Genomic DNA, 23,660 nt, shown 5'->3' with positions numbered 1-23,660 from the left:
GACAGACACATAGAAACATTCCATTCCTTTTAATTTAATCTATGAAATGTATTTGACAGGGATACTGCACATCAATCAACATTTCAGTAAAGGTGTCAGATTTAGCCAGCTAGCTAGTTTCCAACTGTAGTCCCTGGGCAGGTAGATACAAAATAAAATGGCCCTAGCACTAACACACCTGATACAAAAACAATCAAGGGCTTGATGATAAAGTTAATTAGTTGAATCTAAGGTGTTAGTTCTAGGACCAAAAACTAAAACATGCACCTCCTAGGGGCCCTGGAGGAGAGCTTTGAAAAAGGCTGAGCCAGAATAACGTCATTCAAATGAAGTCATTATTTGTTAATGAACTAACTGACACGTTGTAGTCCTACATCAGTTGTACAACTTCAGTGTGGACTTTACAGGTCCCTATGGCTGTGTTTACACAGGCTGACCAATTCTGGGTTCTTTTCTTTCACTCATTGGCTTTTGACCAATCAGATCAGCTTATTTTGCCAATTAACAGGAAAGATATCAGAATTGGGCTGCCTGTGTAAAAACGCAGGTGATCCGCCTTCTCAATGAGACAGTCTGTTATCCTCATCACATGACCATGCTCATGAGGCATTTATAAGTTAGATTCTGGGTTCTGATGGGGTATGACAGTTGAACTGAGCTCATGAGGCATTTATAAGTTAGATTCTGGGTTCTGATGGGGTATGACAGTTGAACTGAGCTCATGAGGCATTTATAAGTTAGATTCTGGGTTCTGATGGGGTACGACAGTTGAACTGAGCTCATGAGGCATTTATAAGTTAGATTATGGGTTCTGATGGGGTATGACAGTTGAACTGAGCTCATGAGGCATTTATAAGTTCAATTCTGGGTTCTGATGGGGTATGACAGTTGAACTGAGCTCATGAGGCATTTATAAGTTAGATTCTGGGTTCTGATGGGGTATGACAGTTGAACTGAGCTCATGAGGCATTTATAAGTTAGATTCTGGGTTCTGATGGTGTACGACAGTTGAACTGAGCTCATGAGGCATTTATAAGTTAGATTCTGGGTTCTGATGGGGTATGACAGTTGAACTGAGCTCATGAGGCATTTATAAGTTAGATTCTGGGTTCTGATGGGGTATGACAGTTGAACTGAGCTCATGAGGCATTTATAAGTTCGATTCTGGGTTCTGATGGGGTATGACAGTTGAACTGAGCTCATGATGCATTTATAAGTTCGATTCTGGGTTCTGATGGGGTATGACAGTTGAACTGAGCTCATGAGGCATTTATAAGTTAGATTCTGGATTCTGATGGGGTATGACAGTTGAACTGAGCTCATGAGGCATTTATAAGTTAGATTCTGGGTTCTGATGGGGTATGACAGTTGAACTGAGCTCATGAGGCATTTATACGTTAGATTCTGGGTTCTAATGGGGTATGACAGTTGAACTGAGCTCATGAGGCATTTATAAGTTAGATTCTTCAAGAATCAATGGGTACATACTGTATCATTAGTTTATAAGTCAAAAAATGGATTTAGCAACTGCCGATTACCTCATTAAGTTTCGTTTTGGCATCTTTTGACTTTCTGTTTTGTACACCAGCTTCAAACGGTTATTTCTCAGCGGTTAAGATGGTACCATGTTTTGTCACACAAACTGAAATTAGACAAACTATCAGCATTTTTGCAACCAGGCAAATGTCTCATAAAACTTTCCAGTAATCCAGTCTACTAGTTTCCCCACTGAACCTTTTAACATTTCCAACATCCAAGACACCCAGGTAGATTGACTTCTCAATGAGATAATCTGGGATTCTCATCATCATTTGGACTGAATCTATCTCCATGAAGGCCAACAGGACACACACACACACACACACACACACACACACACACATAGATTAAAACACTACAGGATAATAAACACAATATTTAACTTTTACAAAAAATATATTTTCATAGTGACTATGTACATGGTTGGAGTCACTTCCATTTGAATTCCAGTCCAGTCAGAAAGTTAACCAAATTCCAAATCCAAATTGTCTTAATTGAAAAGCATTGAGGAGAATTGGAATTAGAATTTGTCTGCTTCCTGAATTGACTGACATTTTAATGGAATTGACCCCAACCCTGACTATGTATTGGTTTACCAACCTTTCTCAATATATTTTTCAATGATGAATTCTCACACACAGGGGCCATTCTGAGGCAGAACCATTCTGTGTCAGTTTTGAGCCACAGCACTTGTCAGTTGCACTGCAGAGACTGGGTCAAGATGTCAACCAACCTGTCTTGGGGTTGATGAACATGGCAGGTGGCATGTTGAGACAGTCAACCTGTCTCTTAAAGTCATCCAGTTCAGCAGTGGTGAGCTCCCTTCACTTACCTGGAACATTAAGTCAATATAGTGAATACACATGACTTCATTTAGTGAATTACATGACTCATTTCTTTATTTTATTCAGTTCAATCCAATTCAATTAAACTGAATCCAATCCATTCAATTCAATTCAACAGAGTCCAATCAATTCAATTCCAATCCATTCAATTCGGTTCTTACTGGAGATTTCCAGAGAGGTGTAGGTGTGTCCATGGATGGTGGTTGTAGCCTGGGTCAGATAACAGTCTGGACAGGAAGATGGTGGTGGAAGAGACAACGAACAGCAGGCAGGCAGGCAGGCAGGCAGGCAGGCAGGCAGGCAGGCAGGCAGGCAGGCCTAAAGTAGTGCACTATAAAGGGAATAGGGTTCCAGGTCTAAAGTAGTGCACTATATAGGGAATAGGGTTCCAGGTCTAAAGTAGTGCACTATATAGGGAATAGGGTTCCAGGTCTAAAGTAGTGCACTATATAGGGAATAGGGTTCCAGGTCTAAAGTAGTGCACTATATAGGGAATAGGGTTCCAGGTCTAAAGTAGTGCACTATATAGGGAATAGGGTTCCAGGTCTAAAGTAGTGCACTATATAGGGAATAGGGTTCCAGGTCTAAAGTAGTGCACTATATAGGGAATAGGGTTCCAGGTCTAAAGTAGTGCACTATATAGGGAATAGGGTTCCAGGTCTAAAGTAATGCACTATAAAGGGAATAGGGTTCCATTTGGGACAACATGTTCTACTAACTCCAGCTCAGCATGTGGTCTTCCAGAGTCAGGGGGAGGTTGTTACTACAACATCTGGAGCCCTGTCTAAAGAGAGGAGGAGGAGGAGGTAGAGGAGGAGGAGGGGGAGGAGGAGTCTGAGGAGGAGGAGGAGGAGGAGGAGTAGTCTGACGATGAGTCTGAGCAGGAGGAGGAGTCTGAGCAGGAGGAGGAGGAGAACGAAAAGAGGTTAGTTCAATACCTGCTGGCGTCCAGAAAGAAAACAAATACTATTTCGGTAAGGTCTGGCCAAACAAAACACACACGTATGTAAATACCAACACAGCGTGTATCCGCAAAATCATCACACACAGGCAAGTCGATTAGTATTTTGTGTAAATGGAGAATATGATGGACAAGCTTATTCATAACAATAAAAAGGTTGATAACAAGATGTAATCATTTGCCGTTAGAGATATAAAATATATTTCGTTTCTTTGCATTTTAAAATAATTACAAATAGACATCTATTTCCTAGGCTATTATTTATTTCGTTTCCATGATCATTGCATAATAAATTCCTCACCTTTTCTGTGATGGTTTCATACTCACGTGGTAGCATATAGGCCTACAACAAGGTTACCGTTCCAACCATCTCTCGTTTAATTTGACCCACTTCACAGCAGTAAATAGATCAGCTATTTCAAGTATTTTGCTCTATAATACCAGGGGTCTCATTTATAAACGTTGCCTACACACAAAATATGCCACAAAACATGCATGTGGCACTTTTCACGCAAATGTTGTCATTTATAAAAACTGAACTTGACCTGAGAATTTGCTGCAAACTTTAGACCATGCGTGCGCACAGTTTCTAGTGGTTGAAGTCTTGCATATCAATAAGGCAAAAGTAGCCTAGTACATTTTTGTGCAAATAGGGAATATATGACGAGACTCTTATTCATAACAAAACAACCGGTAGGCCTAGCTAAATACAATAACAAGATGCAATCATTTGCTGCTAGTGAAAATCCATTTATCTTTACATTCTAAAATAATTAGAAATAGGCATATATTTCCTGTTATTGCAGAATAAAGCCTATACTCGCCAAATAGCCTATAGGCCTACATCAAGTTCGGATTGGCTACCATTCGTCCCATCTCTCATTTAATAGGACCCACTTCACAGTAGTAAATAGATCAGCTACAGTATTTCCAGCAGCCTATTTTGCTCTATGCGATCCGATCCGAAGCGCAGTTTAACGTTAGAACAGACGATTCACCTTTTCCATTGACGTTTGTAGGCTACGTCTGAATGATGTAATGTGACATTTCTTGCGTAGACAATATTTCATTTATAAACATAATACATTATCATAATCATTGCATAATAAATTCCTCACCTTTTCTGGCCATGATGAGTTCATATTCCCGATGTAGCCATACAACAAATTACCATGCGCATTTCTCATTTAATTGGGCCTATCAGAGAGGCTATTATTTAAAGTGTTTGCTCTATGCAGATGACAGGGTGCGCGGCGCGGTTTATAACATACAGCAGAATGGAACAGGTGAACAGACAGATTATCTTTTGGATTGAAGTGTGTAGGCTACCAATAAACTCTAGTTTATTTTTATTTTTTTCGAGTAGACAATGTTTCCGAATTTGTGGGCAGTGAAGTATATTTAGTTTCAGGAAAAGTGAATGCAAAACATTACTGCATTCCAACGATCTGTTTACAGGTCCACAACAATTTGCAAGTGTTTTTGTCTTTCAGAAACGGTCAGATAGACCGACAGCAAATGTCACTGTAAAATAAAACATTCTGCCAACACCTCCAAAGACATTTGATCAAGTTCGCCATGGATATTTCCTTTAGATATACTGTCTTGGCCTAATTCCAATCCTTCCAAGGTATACAGCAAATAAGGGCGTTATTGTCACCATAAAAGATGAATGATGGGTGTATTTCATAACGCTAGTTCATACAGGCACCGTTTTACAACAGGTCTGATTTATAACTGCAAACATGAATGCGCCAAGTTTATACATCTCAATGCTTTTGTGCACATTTATCAATTTATAAATATTGTGTAGAATCTATCTTAAAATACAACATATAAACGCAATTTTGTTGGTATGCATAGAAAAAGTATGATGTATCAACCAATCCTATGACGCAAACGTAGGAGGTCGCCATTGATAAATACCAGTTGTTCTCAGCCTCAGTTCTTGTGTATTACTTTGGCTATTTAGCATTTAGAAACGCCCCTAATTAACCAGATATGGTCAAAATCATCCCTTTAAAGCCCGTGGGGAATGTACAAAGCCTTACAATGAAATGAAACAACAAAAGCTAAGATTTTTTTTTTCCAAGACTGAAATAGAGGTGTTAGTGTCAGATATTTAATACAATAAATATTACGAATTTCAGTAAAAAAAAAAAAAAAATCACTATCATCATTGCGGGAATTTTATTTTGAAGGAAAATCGCCGAGGTCACGACCTTATTCTTTCTAGGTCTTGGTTATTCATACCGGCGGAACGGAGATGAAGCGAAGTAGCGGCATCATTGGTCTATAATAAGAGGTAGACCCGTTCCTCTACTTCATTATAAATGGACTTCCTGTTTCAACACAGTGGGAGGATTCAACACCCATAGGTTCATGTAAAGTCTTCATCCACTTAATACAAGTATTCTGCCTATAAGTTAAGATTCTATCTAGTAAAACTGCAATTACATTATTCAAAAATAATAACAGTTGGGAGTATTAATGGTATTATAATCAATTTTACATTCCTTTTCACAATGCAACTAGTTTATAATAATAGACCTTTACAGGCTTTGTTACATTCACATCTATTGATAGAATTTGACCGGCAATATATTTGATGTGAAAAAAGAACAGCGACTCCGTGAATGGTGGTCCTCAAGAGCTTTGGACGGTGATTTGATGGTCTCCAGAATGGGAAAGTTTGGAAACCGCTGAGCTAGACAGTCACATCTGTGTGGTAACATGATAGGATGGAAAACCAATGATATACAATGATTCTGCAAACCCAAAACAGACTGATTATAATGTATAGTATATGACGTTACATTGAACTAATCACAGTAATCAGAGGCCAACTCACACACAGTATATACAAAGACACACACAAACAAAATACATTCCTAGGTGAAGAAGTGTCTTAGTCCACAGACTAGGAGACAGGCCTCAGCGTCTTCAGATTAGGTGAAGAAGTGTCTTAGTCCACAGACTAGGAGACAGGCCTCAGCGTCTTCAGATTAGGTGAAGAAGTGTCTTAGTCCACAGACTAGGAGACAGGCCTCAGCGTCTTCAGATTAGGTGAAGAAGTGTTTTAGTCCACAGACTAGGAGACAGGCCTCAGCGTCTTCAGATTAGGTTCTACAAGAAAGAGGATGGAGGAGAAGGGAAGAGAGAGATCAGAAAGTATGGAGGAGAAGGGGAGAGAGAGATCAGAAAGTATGGAGGAGAAGGGAAGAGAGAGATCAGAAAGTATGGAGGAGAAGGGAAGAGAGAGATCAGAAAGTATGGAGGAGAAGGGAAGAGAGAGATCAGAAAGTATGGAGGAGAAGGGAAGAGAGAGATCAGAAAGTATGGAGGAGAAGGGAAGAGAGAGATCAGAAAGTATGGAGGAGAAGGGAAGAGAGAGATCAGAAAGTATGGAAGAGAAGGGAAGAGAGAGATCAGAAAGTATGGAGGAGAAGGGAAGAGAGAGATCAGAAAGTATGGAGGAGAAGGGAAGAGAGAGATCAGAAAGTATGGAGGAGAAGGAGGAGTTCCATCTGAGATAATGATGTGATGATGGTCCTATGATGTAACTACAATAAGATAACAGTCATTTATTACAGACAGAAACACAAAAACATGCTTCCATTCTGGAAAAACAGTTCCTCTTTGATCTGGGTAGCTGTGTTTTTATTTGACCTATATTTAATCATTACACATATTCAAGGGAGGGAGCAATGAAAACTGTCTTACCTAGATTCACTCAAGTCCTTAACAAGATGGTTTTCATGTTCCATGAGACAAGCTCCCGTCACTTCTGGTCCTTTGGGGATGACTGCTTTCAGTAGTTTTCTCATTCGGTCCTGTTCAGTTGTTTCAGCTGTTATTCTGGAGTGCTCTTCTTCACCAATCATGTTCTTTGACCACAGATCATCTGCTATTGGCATTGAGTTTTTGGTTCGCTGAATTAGTTTAGCCCAGTGTTTCTTCAGAAACTCCTCAGCAGGAATGTCAGGGACTGTTAATGCTGAAGGGGGGATCAATTAAATTAATATGGCTTTAGGGTTAACAGCAGCTGTTTCTACATCTTCCAGTCTCTCCAGTTATCATTCCTCTGATAGTCATTTATTGTATAGAGCCGACTCCAGGGTTGTGGTCAATTCCAATTAAAGTCAGTCAATTTAAAATAGAAAATTGAAATAATACAAATAAATAATTCAACTACAAAGACCAGGGATCTTTTAGAAAGCCTCATAAAGAAGGGCAGTGATTGGTAGATGGGTAACAATAACACATCAGACATTGAATATCTCTTTAAGCAGGGTCAAGTTAATAGTTATCCTGTGGGTGATGTATTAAACCACCCAGACACATCAAAGATGCAGTCGTCCTTCTGAACTGAGCTGCAGGACAGGAAGGAAACTGTTAGTGATGTCACCATGAGGCCATTGGTGATTTTAAAACAGCTACAGAGTTCAATGGCTGTGATGGGAGAAAACTGAGGATGGATCAACAACATTGTAGTGACTCCACAATAATGACTTAAATGACAGAGTGAACAGAAGAATACAAATATACAGAATAAAAAAATATTCCAAAACAGAAATACCTTATTTACATAAGTATTCAGACCCTTTGCTATGAGACTTGAAATTGAGCTCAGGTACATCCTGTTTCCATTGATCATCCTTGAGATGTTTGAACAACTTGATTGGAGTCCACCTGTGGTAAATTTAATTGATTGGACATGTTTGGGAAGGAACACACCTGTCTATATAACGTCCCACAGTTGACAGTGCATGTCGGAGCAAAAACCAAGCCATGAGGTCGAAGGAATTGTCCGTAGAGCTCCGAGACAGGATTGTGTCGAGGCCCAGATCTGGGGAAGGGTACCGAAACAGTTCTGCAGCATTGAAGGTCTCCAAGAACACAGTGGCCTCCATCATTCTTAAATGGAAGAAGTTTGGAACCACCAAAACTCTTCCTAGAGCTGGCCGCCCGGCTAAACTGAGCAATCGGGGGAGAAGGGCCTTGGTCAGGGAGGTGACCAAGAACCTGATGGTCACTCTGAAAGAGCTCCAGAGCTCCTCTGTGGAGATGGGAGAACCTTCCAGAAGGACAACCATCTCTGCAGAACTCCACCAATCAGGCCTTTATGGTAGAGTGGCCAGACGGAAGCTACTCCTCAGTAAAAGACACATGACAGCCCGCTTGGAGTTTGCCAAAAGGCACCTAAAGGACTCTCAGACCATGAGAAACAAGATTATCTGGTCTGATGAAACCAAGATTGAACTCTTTGGCCTGAATGCCAAGCGTCACATCTGGAAGAACCCTGGCACCATCCCTACGGTGAAGCATGGTGGTGGCAGCATCATGCTGTGGGGATGTTTTTCAGTGGCAGGGACTGGGAGACTAGTCAGGATCGAGGGAAAGATGAACTCAGCAAAGTACAGAGAGATCCTTAATGAAAACCTGCTCCAGAGCGCTCAGGACCTCAGACTGGGGCGAAGGTTCACCTTCCAACAGGACAACGACCCTAAGCACACAGACAAGACAACGCAGGAGTGGCTCCGGGACAAGTCTCTGAATGTCCTTGAGTGGCCCAGCCAGAGCCCGGACTTGAACCCGATCTAATATCTCTAGAGAGACCTGTAAATAGCTGTGCAGCGACGCTCCCCATCCAACCTGACAGAGCTTGAGAGGATCTGCAGAGAAGAATGGGAGAAACTCCCCAAATACAGGTGTGCCAAGCTTCTAGCATCATACCCAAGAAGAATCGAGGCTGTTATCGCTGCCAAAGGTGCTTCAACAAAGTACTGAGTAAAGGGTCTAAATACTTATGTAAATGTGATTTTATTTTATATATACACATTTGCAAAAATTCTAAAACCTGTTTTTGCTTTGTCATTATGGGGTGTTGTGTGCAGATTGATGAGGGGGAAAAAACGATTTAATCAATTTTATAATAAGGCTGTAACGTAACAAAATGTGGAACAATTCAAGGGGTCTGAATACTTTCCGAATGCACTGTAACTCATGTTTACTTACTTGTTGAATGGGTGGCAGTGATGTATTCATCTGAAAGATAAACAAAATGAGGTTATATCACTCTAAATAGCATCTGTTACAAAAGTACAAAGTTATGATTGACATATGCTCCTACCTTGTGATACCACTTCTTTCCATGCAATCCTCTCATCATCACCGAATAACTCCATCTCAATGTCAACCCCTGTCATTTTCAAAACCGCCTTGAAAAAGCTTGGTGTGGAGTCTCTATGTATGAGATGAATCTTCTGGAGAGAGATGGAGAGAGCGAGAGAGAGATTGCTTGCAATGTAAACATATGTTTCCCATGCCAATAAAGCAATTTGAATTGAGAGCCATCAAGCAACAGAGAGCAATGGATAGAAATGTGACTTAGATGTCAGATTCATGTTCTTAGTCTACTAAAACTGTACCTGTGGATTGATGTAGGTAGAACAGGGAATGTTCAGTCTGAAGTAACTATTCAGTTTGAAGGCCTGCTCTGGTCTTGAGATGAGAACCCTTGAAGACCCTTGAGACTTTTCCTGTTGTTCCACAGCCTGCGAAACGAGGCATGGAATACACAGCCAGTCAATGTATAGTCTTATTCAAACATTATTCAGAAAACTAGCAACACACTATTATCTTCATGTTATGAGTGTCAACATAAACCGTACCACTGCTTAGTTAAGGTCGCCTATAAAATAATGGTACCTCACCTGTATTTGGCTGGGGTTACTGGGGAACAGGTATAGGCGTGGAATTAGTGTTTGCTTTTTCACTGTCAGATAGAGCATCAGCTCACAGTGGACATCTATGTTCCGCGAAAAGATATAGCTCAGTATAACAGAGATAACTGAGAACTTGGGATGGAGAATCTTAGCATGGAATCTGGTGACCTCATGCACTTCCTCAACAGACACTCCATGTTCCTCTACATGAAGAATCTTCATCTCATTCCTCAGGGAAGGGTTGGTCCCTGAACAACACAATAAAAAGGAGACAGAAAGACAAATATTGTATTATTCATCCAACTAAAACACAAAGAATATGCAGTATCATATCACAGTAAACTCAAACTCCCAGAATATTCATTCATTCATTCAGGAAGTGAAACTCAGTTACATGGAAATGTCTTTATGAATACTATGTCTATATGGTTTTACCTAAACAGACAAAGTGTGGCAGATGAACTTCCTCCAGTTCACCTAACTCCATAGTGATGTCCAGCAATGGACCACCTTGTCCGTACTGCATGTCTTTCAGAAGGTGACTGTAGGGATACCAGTTCCTGAAGTGATACTTCAGAATGACATCTCTGTCACACACCCAGCGGATCCCAGACACTGTGCACTCATAACGCCCTTTGGGTGTCCTGTGCCTGAGGGCAACAACAAGATATGGTAGAGAGGGTCAATCGTCAAATGGAGAGGTTGGATTAGAAGCCTATTCCCAAAGGTAATGGGGAAATACACTAGCAAGCGGAATGAAATGTTAAAAGTAGTTATTTTACCTGAACATTGTCACTCCCTGGACAGTGGAAGTCAAGGGTTCAATCTGAAGCCAGTGTGTGGAGTCCTGAACAAGGACAAGCATGCCAGTTATACATATGGGGCCTGTTTCCTGGACACAGATTGAGTCTAGTGCTGGACTTAAAGCATGATCAATGGAAGTTTCAATAGAAAGTTCTTTAAGGTCCAGGACTAGGCTTAATATTTGTCCGGGAAACTGGCCCATTAAGCAAAGTAACTAATCTAATGTATTTATTCAATGTTACATGGAATGCTGGTGATTGATCCAATTCAACTGTCTAATGACAAAATATGACAGAAGTTAAAATCCTGCATTCCTACAAGCAGAACACAAGACAGTCTATATCCCAGTATGAATGGTTGGTCAGTACACACCTGGCTTTCAGACTGTGTTTATATTACTAAAGCAGAACACAGGACTGTCTATATCCCAGTATGAATGGTTGGTCAGTACACACCTGGCTTTCAGACTGTGTTTATATTACTAAAGCAGAACACAGGACTGTCTATATCCCAGTATGAATGGTTGGTCAGTACACACCTGGCTTTCAGACTGTGTTTATATTACTAAAGCAGAACACAGGACTGTCTATATCCCAGTATGAATGGTTGGTCAGTACACACCTGGCTTTCAGACTGTGTTTATATTACTAAAGCAGAACACAGGACTGTCTATATCCCAGTATGAATGGTTGGTCAGTACACACCTGGCTTTCAGACTGTCCCTGACTCCTGAAGTTATGTAAAAGTGAGAATTGACATTATGACTTACCTCAACATGTTCACAAGTCTTACAGCTCTGAGGAATCCCTGAAGTCAAAAGTAGTTGTTATTTAAAACGGATAATCTCATGTAATAATGAATTAATAAATATTAAAACAGACTTGTAATAAAAATGAATGTAAGTGAGCAACAGTCTCAGAATGTACACTCATTATCATACCATAATCTGACATTAGTGTTATATTAATGAATGTTTGTGGAAGCAGGAAACAACATTGTTCTGGTCCATGTATTGGAGATGTTGGGGGCCTGATTTCTGGTAGATCCCCGGATGAGAGCTTAAAGGTAGAGTCAGCTAAATGATGTTGTACGAGCAGCACCGCAGATATTGTGATGAGCAAGATGCCTGACTTCTCTCTCACACAGTATTTGCCCATGTGCACGGGTTCTCTTCACTCTCTTACAGCGTGGTAGCCACGGGACCAAAACAGAGGAGTTTAGCATCGCGCTCCAACACTCTTAGTTGTTGTAGAAATTGACCCACTATGATGTTTACTTTGTGCATCTACATCATATTGCTGACTCTACCTTTAAGTTTGTTTTGACCAAATAGATCATGATTGTGTTCCTTGCCTGGGACTCAAGAACGCTTTAATCGTATTTTGATTTTAAAACTATCAGTTAACACTCACTGTAGCTCCTCCAGTGACAGGCATGAGGCAAGAGGTCTTGATTTGAATACAGGGCTTTAATGCTGGTCAACCCGTGAGAACTGGTTTAAAGAAAGAAAAATACATTAACAAAATAATGCCATATGCATGTCTCACACATCTGGCGTTATAATCAAGCACATACAGCTAGACACTTTATGTATATTTTACACCAAAAAATGACGCACGTAAACACAAACACCCTCCTAGCAAAATAAATAGTCAACAAACCTCATTGCTGCTTATCACACAGAGGTGCTAAACATCCTTTTAAATGTCCTTTATCTTCTTCTGTATACTTTCTTTGTAAGTATGCACTTAAACACGATAACAGTGGAAAAATAATTCGCTTTTTGCAGTGAAGTCTCCTCAGTGCGTCGCTAAAAGGCGCTCGGGTGACAACCCTCGGGCGGAACCAATAATTAGTTCCGTCTTGCTGTAAACGTACAATTCAGAAGAAATTAAATAATAAAAAGTGCAAATACATGAAATAAACTAAAGTGCTAATACATGAAATAAACTGGCGACAGAGGCAGTTACAACAAGATTCCAGCATAAGTTTACGGATGTCATGACCACCCGGAGAGCGACGTCCCAGTTTGCAATGGCCGCTCTAACCTCTTCTTCGTTTTAACCCAGTATATATAATCTTCCCAAGATATTGGTGGCTCCCTCTACTGTCCAATCCCCTGTCTACAACACACACTTCCTGTCTGTTGTATGTGGCGTCACCCTAACACAATTCCCTCTGACACTAAAATAAACATCCTCTCAGGTTCCACTTAAACCATTAACAAAGTCATAATCTTAATACACTACACAATCATTTGCCGTTAGTGAAAATCAATTCATCTTTACATTCTAAAATAATTAGAAATAGGCATATAATATTGCAGAACAAAGCATATACTCGCAAAATAGCCTATAGGCCAACAACAAGTTAGGATTGGCTATCATTCGTCCCATCTCTCATTTAATAGGACCCACTTCACAGTAGTAAATAGATCAGCTACAGTATTTCCAGCAGCCTATTTTGCTCTATGCGATCCGATCCGAAGCGCAGTTTAACGTTAGAACAGACATTTCACCTTTTCCGTTGACATTTGTAGGCGACGTCTGAATGATGTAATGTGACATTTCTTGCATAGACAATATTTCATTTATAAACATAATACATGTGCCGCATCCTTACACAGGAAGCGGCACATGTCCTAATCCAGGCACTTGTCATCTCCCGTCTGGATTACTGCAACTCGCTGTTGGCTGGGCTCCCTGCCTGTGCAATTAAACCCCTACAATTTATCCAGAACCCTGCAGCCCGTCTGGTGTTCAACCTTCCCAAGTTCTCTCACGTCACCCCGCTCCTCCGCACACTCCACTGGCTTCCAGTTGAAGCTCGCATCTACTACAAAACCAAGGTGCTTGCCTACGGAGCTGTGAGGGGAACGGCACCTCCTTACCTTCAGGCTCTGATCAGTCCCTACACCCAAACGAGGGCACTGCGTTCATCCACCTCTGGCCTGCTGGCCCCCCTACCCCTGCGGAAGCACAGTTCCCGCTCAGCCAAGTCAAAGCTATTTGCTGCTCTGGCACCCCAATGGTGGAACAAGCTCCCCCACGACGCCAGGACAGTGGAGTCACTCACCACCTTCCGGAGACACTTGAAACCCTACCTCTTTAAGGAATACCTGTAGTATAACAGTAATCCTTCTACACCCCACCCCCCTTCCTCACCTTTTTTGCATAATACAGTGGGGAAAAAAAGTATTTAGTCAGCCACCAATTGTGCACGTTCTCCCACTTAAAAATATGAGAGAGGCCTGTAATTTTCATCATAGGTACACGTCAACTATGACAGAGAAAATGAGGGAAAAAAATCCAGAAATTCACATTGTAGGATTTTTAATGAATTTATTTGCAAATTATGGTGGAAAATAAGTATTTGGTCAATAACAAAAGTTTCTTAATACTTTGTTATATACCCTTTGTTGGCAATGACACAGGTCAAACGTTTTCTGTAAGTCTTCACAAGGTTTTCACACACTGTTGCTGGTATTTTGGCCCATTCCTCCATGCAGATCTCCTCTAGAGCAGTGATGTTTTGGGGCTGTCGCTGGGCAATACGGACTTTCAACTCCCGCCAAAGATTTTCTATGGGGTTGAGATCTGGAGACTGGCTAGGCCACTCCAGGACCTTGAAATGCTTCTTACGAAGCCACTCCTTCGTTGCCCGGGCGGTGTGTTTGGGATCATTGTCATGCTGAAAGACCCAGCCACGTTTCATCTTCAATGCCCTTGCTGATGGAAGGAGGTTTTCACTCAAAATCTCATGATACATGGCCCCATTCATTCTTTCCTTTACACGGATCAGTCGTCCTGGTCCCTTTGCAGAAAAACAGCCCCAAAGCATGATGTTTCCACCCCCATGCTTCACAGTAGGTATGGTGTTCTTTGGATGCAACTCAGCATTCTTTGTCCTCCAAACACGACGAGTTGAGTTTTTACCAAAAAAGTCATATTTTGGTTTCATCTGACATTCTCCCAATCCTCTTCTGGATCATCCAAATGCACTCTAGCAAACTTCAGACGGGCCTGGACATGTACTGGCTTAAGCAGGGGGAAACGTCTGTGCTGCAGGATTTGAGTCCCTGGCAGCGTAGTGTGTTACTGATGGTAGGCTTTGTTACTTTGGTCCCAGCTCTCTGCAGGTCATTCACTAGGTCCCCCCGTGTGGTTCTGGGATTTTTGCTCACCGTTCTTGTGATCATTTTGACCCCACAGGGTGAGATCTTGCGTGGAGCCCCAGATCGAGGGAGATTATCAGTGGTCTTGTATGTCTTTCATTTCCTAATAATTGCTCCCACAGTTGATTTCTTCAAACCAAGCTGCTTACCTATTGCAGATTCAGTCTTCCCAGCCTGGTGCAGGTCTACAATTTTGTTTCTGGTGTCCTTTGACAGCTCTTTGGTCTTGGCCATAGTGGAGTTTGGAGTGTGACTGTTTGAGGTTGTGGACAGGTGTCTTTTATACTGATAACAAGTTCAAACAGGTGCCATTAATACAGGTAACGAGTGGAGGACAGAGGAGCCTCTTAAAGAAGTTGTTACAGGTCTGTGAGAGCCAGAAATCTTGCTTGTTTGTAGGTGACCAAATACTTATTTTCCACCATAATTTGCAAATAAATTCATTAAAAATCCTACAATGTGATTTTCTGGATTTTTTTTCCTCATTTTGTCTGTCATAGTTGACGTGTACCTATGATGAAAATTACAGGCCTCTCTCATCTTTTTAAGTGGGAGAACTTGCACAATTGGTGGCTGACTAAATACTTTTTTTCCCCACTGTATATTCCTCACCTTTTCTGGCCATGATGAGTTCATATTCCCGATGTAGCCATACAACAAATTACCATGCGCATTTCTCATTTAATTGGGCCTATTAGAGAGGCTATTATTTAAAGTGTTTGCTCTATGCAGATGACAGGGTGCGCGGCGCGGTTTATAACATACAGCAGAATGGAACAGGTGAACAGACAGCTGATCTTTTGTATTGAAGTGTGTAGGCTACCAATAAACTCTAGTTTATTTTTATTTTTTCGAGTAGACAATGTTTCAGAATTTGTGGGCAGGGCAGCATATTTAGTTTCGGGAAAAAGTGAATGCGAAACATTACTGCATTCCAACGATCTGTTTACAGGTCCACAACAATTTGCAATTGTTTTTGTCTTTCAGAAACAGTCAGATAAAACTACAGCAAATGTCACTGTAAAATAAAACATTCTGCCAACACCTCCAAAGACATTTGAAGTTCGCCATGGATATGTTCTTTAGATATACTGTCTTGGCCTAATTCCAATACTTCCCAACTATACAGCAAATAAGGGCGTTATTGTCACCATGAAGGGTGAATGATGGGCGTATTTCACGTGGAGTTATAACGCTCATTGTTACTCATCAAACCACAACTGAGTGAGACAAATAAAACCTTTTGGTTGAATTCAATATCTGACACTAGCAGTAGGCAATACTCACCAATACGCCATCCATCCTCAACAGCTCCCCCTGTAGGCGGATCAGCAACATTGCTGTTCTGCAGAATGAACAAGTCGTGCTTTCCACCTGAGCACTAAATCAGTAGCGTGTTTTGCACATAACATCACCTATCACCTGCTCATTAAGAGTAGAAGCCTTTTCTAGTTGAACTCGTTTTGGGATGGTTATTTTATGGCGATGTGGGGGCCGTCTATTTCTCCGTTCGTATTTGGGAACCCATTGATGGCAAAGAAACCCCTCTTAACCTGTTGCGCGATGGTAGGAATTGTATGTTACAGTACGTTTTGCTGATGATTGCATCCAAAACATTGGCTCATCGAGGGATGTGAGATGTCGCTGGCCGATCGGAAAGCTCCGGCTGAAAAGTGCCCTGTTGCCAAAAACCCGAGGAGGGATAACACTTTGACGCGCACCCGAATGGCATGGGTTTGCCTTTCTAAAGTAGGTCTTAAATCCTCTCAAAGATCCTATAAGATTGGTTTTGGGAAACGATATCTGATGAGCCAATCTGTACTTTCTGCTAAAAATTGCCACGTCTCTAAAAACGTGCTCTCTGTGAAATGCAGCGGTGCCAGATCTTCCAACAGAGCAGATCAGCCATCTCTCATTGGATTTCCATTATCTCAGTCTTTTGTAGTATGTACACAATATTTTCACTTTCACACGTACCTCTAATTTAACAAATTACTGTACTTTATATGGATTATTATCGTTACAAATGCACTGATGTGGTCAAAATATATAGCCTGTCAAGACATGTTGCATGAATTCACAATGTCAATATAATTACATAAAAAAATGTCATTATTACTCTCATGATTTCACACATTTTCAACATACAGTATATTTTGGGGCGGCAGGTAGCCTGGCGGGTAGGAGCGTAACCGAAAGGTTGTTGGATCAAATCCCCAAACTGACCAGGTAAAAATCTGTCGTTCTGCCCCTGAACAGTAAACCCACTGTTCCCCGGTCGACGCAACTCTCTGATTCAGAGGGGTTAAATATGGAAGACATTTCATTTGAATTCATTCATTCAGTTGTACAACCTACTATGCATCTCCCTTTCCCCATTCTACGCTTGACAAGTGGTTCCCTTATTCCACCACTTGGCACTGATCTTACTCATGGTCATGGGGCTGAACACTCTCAAGCTAACATTTATATTGATACATTATCATTTTAGTCATTTAGCAGATGCTCTTATCCAGAGCGACTTACAGTTAGTGAGTGCATACATAATTTTTTTATTTTTCATACTGGCCCCCCGTGGGAATCGAACGGGGCGCCACGCTCTACCAACTGAGCTACATCACTGCCGGCCATTCCCTTCCCTACCCTGGACCAATTGTGCGCTGCCCTATGGGTCTCCCGGTCACGGCCGGCTACGACAGAGCCTGGATTCGAACCAGGATCTCTAATGGCACAGCACTGTGATGCAGCGCCTTAGACCACTGCGCCACTCAGGAAACCCACCACCCAACAGACTCTTACCCTGCCCCCACCACCCAACAGACTCTTACCCTGCCCCCACCACCCAACAGACTCTTACCCTGCCCCCCACCACCCAACAGACTCTTACCCTGCCCCACCACCCAACAGACTCTTACCCTGCCCCCCCACCACCCAACAGACTCTTACCCTGACCCCCCCCACCACCCAACAGACTCTTACCCTGCCCCCCACCACCACCCAACAGACTCTTACCCTGCCCCCACCACCCAACATACTCTTACCCTGCCCCCCCCACCACCCAACAGACTCTTACCCTGCCCCCCCCACCACCCAACAGACTCTTACCCTGCCCCCCCACCACCCAACAGACTCTTACCCTGCCCCCCCCACCACCCAACATACTCTTACCCTGCCCCCACCACCCAACATACTCTTACCCTGCCCCCCCCACCACCCAACAGACTCTTACCCTGCCCCCCCCACCACCCAACATACTCTTACCCTGCCCCCCCCACCACCCAACATACTCTTACCCTGACCCCACCACCCAACATACTCTTACCCTGCCCCCACCACCCAACAGACTCTTACCCTGCCCCCACCACCACCCAACAGACTCTTACCCTGCCCCCACCACCCAACATATTCTTACCCTGCCCCCCACCACCCAACAGACTCTTACCCTGCCCCCCCACCACCCAACATACTCTTACCCTGCCCCCCCACCACCCAACATACTCTTACCCTGACCCCCCACCCAACATACTCTTACCCTGCCCCCCACCACCCAACAGACTCTTACCCTGCCCCCCACCACCCAACAGACTCTTACCCTGCCCCCCCACCACCCAACAGATTCTTACCCTGCCCCCCACCACCCAACAGACTCTTACCCTGACCCCCACCACCCAACAGACTCTTACCCTGCCCCCACCACCCAACAGACTCTTACCCTGCCCCCACCACCCAACAGACTCTTACCCTGCCCCCCACCACCCAACAGACTCTTACCCTGCCCCCCCCACCACCCAACATACTCTTACCCTGCCCCCCACCACCCAACATACTCTTACCCTGACCCCCCACCCAACATACTCTTACCCTGCCCCCACCACCCAACAGACTCTTACCCTGCCCCCACCACCCAACAGACTCTTACCCTGCCCCCACCACCCAACAGATTCTTACCCTGCCCCCACCACCCAACAGACTCTTACCCTGACCCCACCACCCAACAGACTCTTACCCTGCCCCCACCACCCAACAGACTCTTACCCTGCCCCCCCCACCACCCAACAGACTCTTACCCTGCCCCCCACCACCCAACGGAATCTTACCCTGCCCCCCACCACCCAACAGACTCTTACCCTGACCCCCACCACCCAACAGACTCTTACCCTGCCCCCACCACCCAACAGACTCTTACCCTGCCCCCCACCACCCAACAGACTCTTACCCTGCCCCCACCACTCAACAGACTCTTACCCTGCCCCCCCACCACCCAACAGACTCTTACCCTGCCCCCCCCACCACCCAACAGACTCTTATCCTGCCCCCCACCACCCAACAGACTCTTACCCTGCCCCCACCACCCAACAGACTCTTACCCTGCCCCCCACCACCCAACAGACTCTTACCCTGCCCCCACCACCACCCAACAGACTCTTACCCTGACCCCACCACCCAACAGACTCTTACCCTGCCCCCACCACCCAACAGACTCTTACCCTGCCCCCACCACCCAACAGACTCTTACCCTGACCGCACCACCCAACAGACTCTTACCCTGCCCCCACCACCCAACAGACTCTTACCCTGCCCCCACCACCCAACAGACTCTTACCCTGACCCCACCACCCAACAGACTCTTACCCTGCCCCCACCACCCAACAGACTCTTACCCTGCCCCCACCACCCAACAGACTCTTACCCTGACCGCACCACCCAACAGACTCTTACCCTGACCGCACCACCCAACAGACTCTTACCCTGACCCCACCACCCAACAGACTCTTACCCTGACCCCACCACCCAACGGACTCTTACCCTGCCCCCCCACCACCCAACAGACTCTTACCCTGCCCCCACCACCCAACAGACTCTTACCCTGACCCCACCACCCAACAGACTCTTACCCTGACCCCACCACCCAACAGACTCTTACCCTGACCCCACCACCCAACGGACTCTTACCCTGCCCCCACCACCCAACAGACTCTTACCCTGCCCCCACCACCCAACAGACTCTTACCCTGCCCCCACCACCCAACAGACTCTTACCCTGCCCCCACCACCCAACAGACTCTTACCCTGACCCCCACCACCCAACAGACTCTTACCCTGCCCCCACCACCCAACAGACTCTTACCCTGCCCCCACCACCCAACGGACTCTTACCCTGCCCCCCACCACCCAACAGACTCTTACCCTGCCCCCACCACCCAACGGACTCTTACCCTGCCCCCACCACCCAACAGACTCTTACCCTGCCCCCACCACCCAACAGAATCTTACCCTGACCCCACCACCCAACGGACTCTTACCCTGCCCCCACCACCCAACAGACTCTTACCCTGCCCCCACCACCCAACGGACTCTTACCCTGCCCCCACCACCCAACAGACTCTTACCCTGCCCCCACCACCCAACAGAATCTTACCCTGACCCCACCACCCAACGGACTCTTACCCTGCCCCCACCACCCAACGGACTCTTACCCTGCCCCCACCACCACCCAACAGACTCTTACCCTGCCCCCACCACCACCCAACAGACTCTTACCCTGCCCCCATCACCACCCAACAGACTCTTACCCTGCCCCACCACCACCCAACAGACTCTTACCCTGCCACCACCACCACCCAACAGACTCTTACCCTGCCCCACCACCACCCAACAGACTCTTACCCTGCCCCCACCACCACCCAACAGACTCTTACCCTGCCCCCCACCACCCAACAGACTCTTACCCTGCCCCCCACCACCACCCAACAGACTCTTACCCTGCCCCCCACCACCACCCAACAGACTCTTACCCTGCCCCCCACCACCACCACCCAACGGACTCTTACCCTGCCCCCACCACCACCCAACAGACTCTTACCCTGCCCCCACCACCCCCCAACAGACTCTTAACCTGCCCCCACCACCCAACAGACTCTTACCCTTTTCCCACCACCCAACAGACTCTTACCCTGCCCCCACCACCCAACAGACTCTTACCCTGCCCCACCACCCAACAGACTCTTACCCTGCCCCCCCCACCACCCAACATACTCTTACCCTGCCCCCCACCACCCAACAGACTCTTACCCTGCCCCCCACCACCCAACAGACTCTTACCCTGCCCCCACCACCCAACAGACTCTTACCCTGCCCCCCCCACCACCCAACAGACTCTTACCCTGCCCCCACCACCCAACAGACTCTTACCCTGCCCCCACCATCCAACAGACTCTTACCCTGCCCCCACCACCACCCAACAGACTCTTACCCTGCCCCCCCCACCACCCAACAGACTCTTACCCTGCCCCCACCACCACCCAACAGACTCTTACCCTGCCCCCACCACCCAACAGACTCTTACCCTGCCCCCACCACCACCCAACAGACTCTTACCCTGCCCCCCACCACCCAACAGACTCTTACCCTGCCCCCCACCACCACCCAACAGACTCTTACCCTGCCCCCACCACCCAACAGACTCTTATTATTTTGACCTGCGCTGTTGGAGCATAAGATTTTGCTTCCCTCTCCATGTGACTAATAAACTCATCTAATCTAATTAACGATGGGATTTTAGAGTGTTTTCTAAAATTGATTATTATAATAATATTATTATTATTATTAATAGTAGCATCATAAATAATGTTATTTGTATTACTGCTGTTACCATGACAACTGTCTAGTAATCATTACTTCCAATGCTGTTAACAAATGTCAGTGCTATAATATTATTTGTGCTATAAAGGCGGTTGACTTTATTGCTTTTTTCATATTGTTAAACAACATTCTAAGTCACAATACATTCCTTTTAATTGACATGTACAACATGTATTTGACAGGGATACTGCACATCAATCAACATTTCTGTAAATGTGCCAGATTTAGCTGTAGTCCCTGGGCAGGTAGATACACATAGAAAAATACAACGTTATAAAACATTTAGTAAAACATTGTGTATAGATGGGGGCTGATTGGTCCTTCAGCCACTCTCAAGTCATTGGTAAAGGGGAGAGAGGTTGAACAGCTCCTTATATGTCCTTCAGCCACTCTCAAGTCATTGGTAAAGGGGTGAGAGGTTGAACAGCTCCTTATATGTCCTTCAGCCACTCTCAAGTCATTGGTAAAGGGGTGAGAGGTTGAACAGCTCCTTATATGTCCTTCAGCCACTCTCAAGTCATTGGTAAAGGGGTGAGAGGTTGCAACGCTCCTTATATGTCCTTCAGCCACTCTCAAGTCATTGGTAAAGGGGTGAGAGGTTGCACAGCTCCTTATATGTCCTTCAGCCACTCTCAAGTCATTGGTAAAGGGGTGAGAGGTTGCACAGCTCCTTATATGTCCTTCAGCCACTCTCAAGTCATTGGTAAAGGGGTGAGAGGTTGAACAGCTCCTTATATGTCCTTCAGCCACTCTCCAGTCATTGGTAAAGGGGAGAGAGGTTGAACAGCTCCTTATATGTCCTTTAGCCACTCTCAAGTCATTGGTAAAGGTGTGAGAGGTTGAGCAGCTCCTTATGTCTGTCAATGGTCAATGTGCTCTCACTGAGAAAACTGCTGATAGACTGAGGTGGTTGTGTTGATATCCAGCCCCTCTCATTAACCTCTATCAGGCCAACACTGTACAATATATTCATAAAATACATTTCTGTGGTTTTAAGTTGAATGCCAAATTCTCAGAGCCATTTTCCCGGACACATTCACAGTGAGTATGCAAATACAGTAAGTAAATTCCAATAACATCACAATACATGTTTACAATGCGTATACAATACATGTTTACAATGCGTATACAATACATGCTTACAATGCGTATACAATACATGTTTACAATGCGTATACAATACATGTTTACAATGCGTATACAATACATGTTTACAATGCGTATACAATACATGTTTACAATGCGTATACAATACATGTTTACAATGCGTATACAATACATGCTTACAATGCGTATACAATACATGTTTACAATGCGTATACAATACATGTTTACAATGCGTATACAATACATGTTTACAATGCGTATACAATACATGTTTACAATGCGTATACAATACATGTTTACAATGCGTATACAATACATGTTTACAATGCGTATACAATGAAATTTAAAAATCTAAAGTTTAAAATACACAGACATCAGGTAGGTAGGTGTGTTGGTGTGAGAGAGAGACAGAGTTGTATCAACATGTTCTGCTAGATAGGGGTCCAGCTAGGTACCTAGTGGAGGACTAACTGACCCTCCTGCTAGATAGGGGTCCAGCTAGGTACCTAGTGGAGGACTAACTGATCCTCCTGCGAGATAGGGGTCCATACCTAGGTACCTAGTGGAGGACTAACTGACCCTCCTGCTAGATAGGGGGTCCAGCTAGGTACCTAGTGGAGGACTAACTGACCCTCCTGCTAGATAGGGGTCCAGCTAGGTACCTAGTGGAGGACTAACTGACCCTCCTGCTAGATAGGGGTCCAGCTAGGTACCTAGTGGAGGACTAACTGACCCTCCCTGCTAGATAGGGGGTCCATACCTAGGTACCTAGTGGAGGACTAACTGACCCTCCTGCTAGATGGGGGTCCAGCTAGGTACCTAGTGGAGGAATAACTGATCCTCCTCCTAGAAGATCCACA

General features: G+C 44.5%; 1 protein-coding gene across 1 annotated transcript; it reads right to left on the bottom strand.

Annotated features, from left to right (window-relative positions):
* Positions 1-6,431: 6,431 nt before the first annotated feature.
* On the bottom strand, positions 6,432-12,322 carry LOC121562716 (NACHT, LRR and PYD domains-containing protein 1 homolog). Its single transcript, XM_045219934.1, has 10 exons — positions 12,290-12,322; positions 11,647-11,684; positions 10,856-10,920; positions 10,509-10,723; positions 10,062-10,321; positions 9,777-9,902; positions 9,479-9,611; positions 9,364-9,393; positions 7,069-7,342; positions 6,432-6,471 (listed from the first exon to the last, which is right to left on the bottom strand). Exons 3-10 carry the CDS (start codon positions 10,861-10,863, stop codon positions 6,465-6,467), a joined length of 1,053 nt encoding a protein of 350 aa, XP_045075869.1. The 5' UTR covers positions 10,864-10,920; positions 11,647-11,684; positions 12,290-12,322; the 3' UTR covers positions 6,432-6,464.
* Positions 12,323-23,660: the final 11,338 nt, after the last annotated feature.

The sequence above is a fragment of the Coregonus clupeaformis genome, unplaced genomic scaffold, assembly GCF_020615455.1.
Source record: "Coregonus clupeaformis isolate EN_2021a unplaced genomic scaffold, ASM2061545v1 scaf2910, whole genome shotgun sequence".
NCBI lineage: Eukaryota > Metazoa > Chordata > Actinopteri > Salmoniformes > Salmonidae > Coregonus > Coregonus clupeaformis.
The sequence above is the reverse complement of the archived record's forward strand: the minus strand, read 5'-3'. Positions and strand labels throughout refer to the sequence as shown.

Coding starts and splice junctions, on each gene's coding strand:
- LOC121562716 (XM_045219934.1), bottom strand. Junction 10,322..10,508: donor GCCACACTTTGTCTGTTTAG/GTAAAACCATAT, acceptor TGTGTTGTTCAG/GGACCAACCCTTCCCTGAGG. Junction 7,343..9,363: donor CACTGCCACCCATTCAACAA/GTAAGTAAACAT, acceptor TCCCCCCTTCAG/CATTAACAGTCCCTGACATT.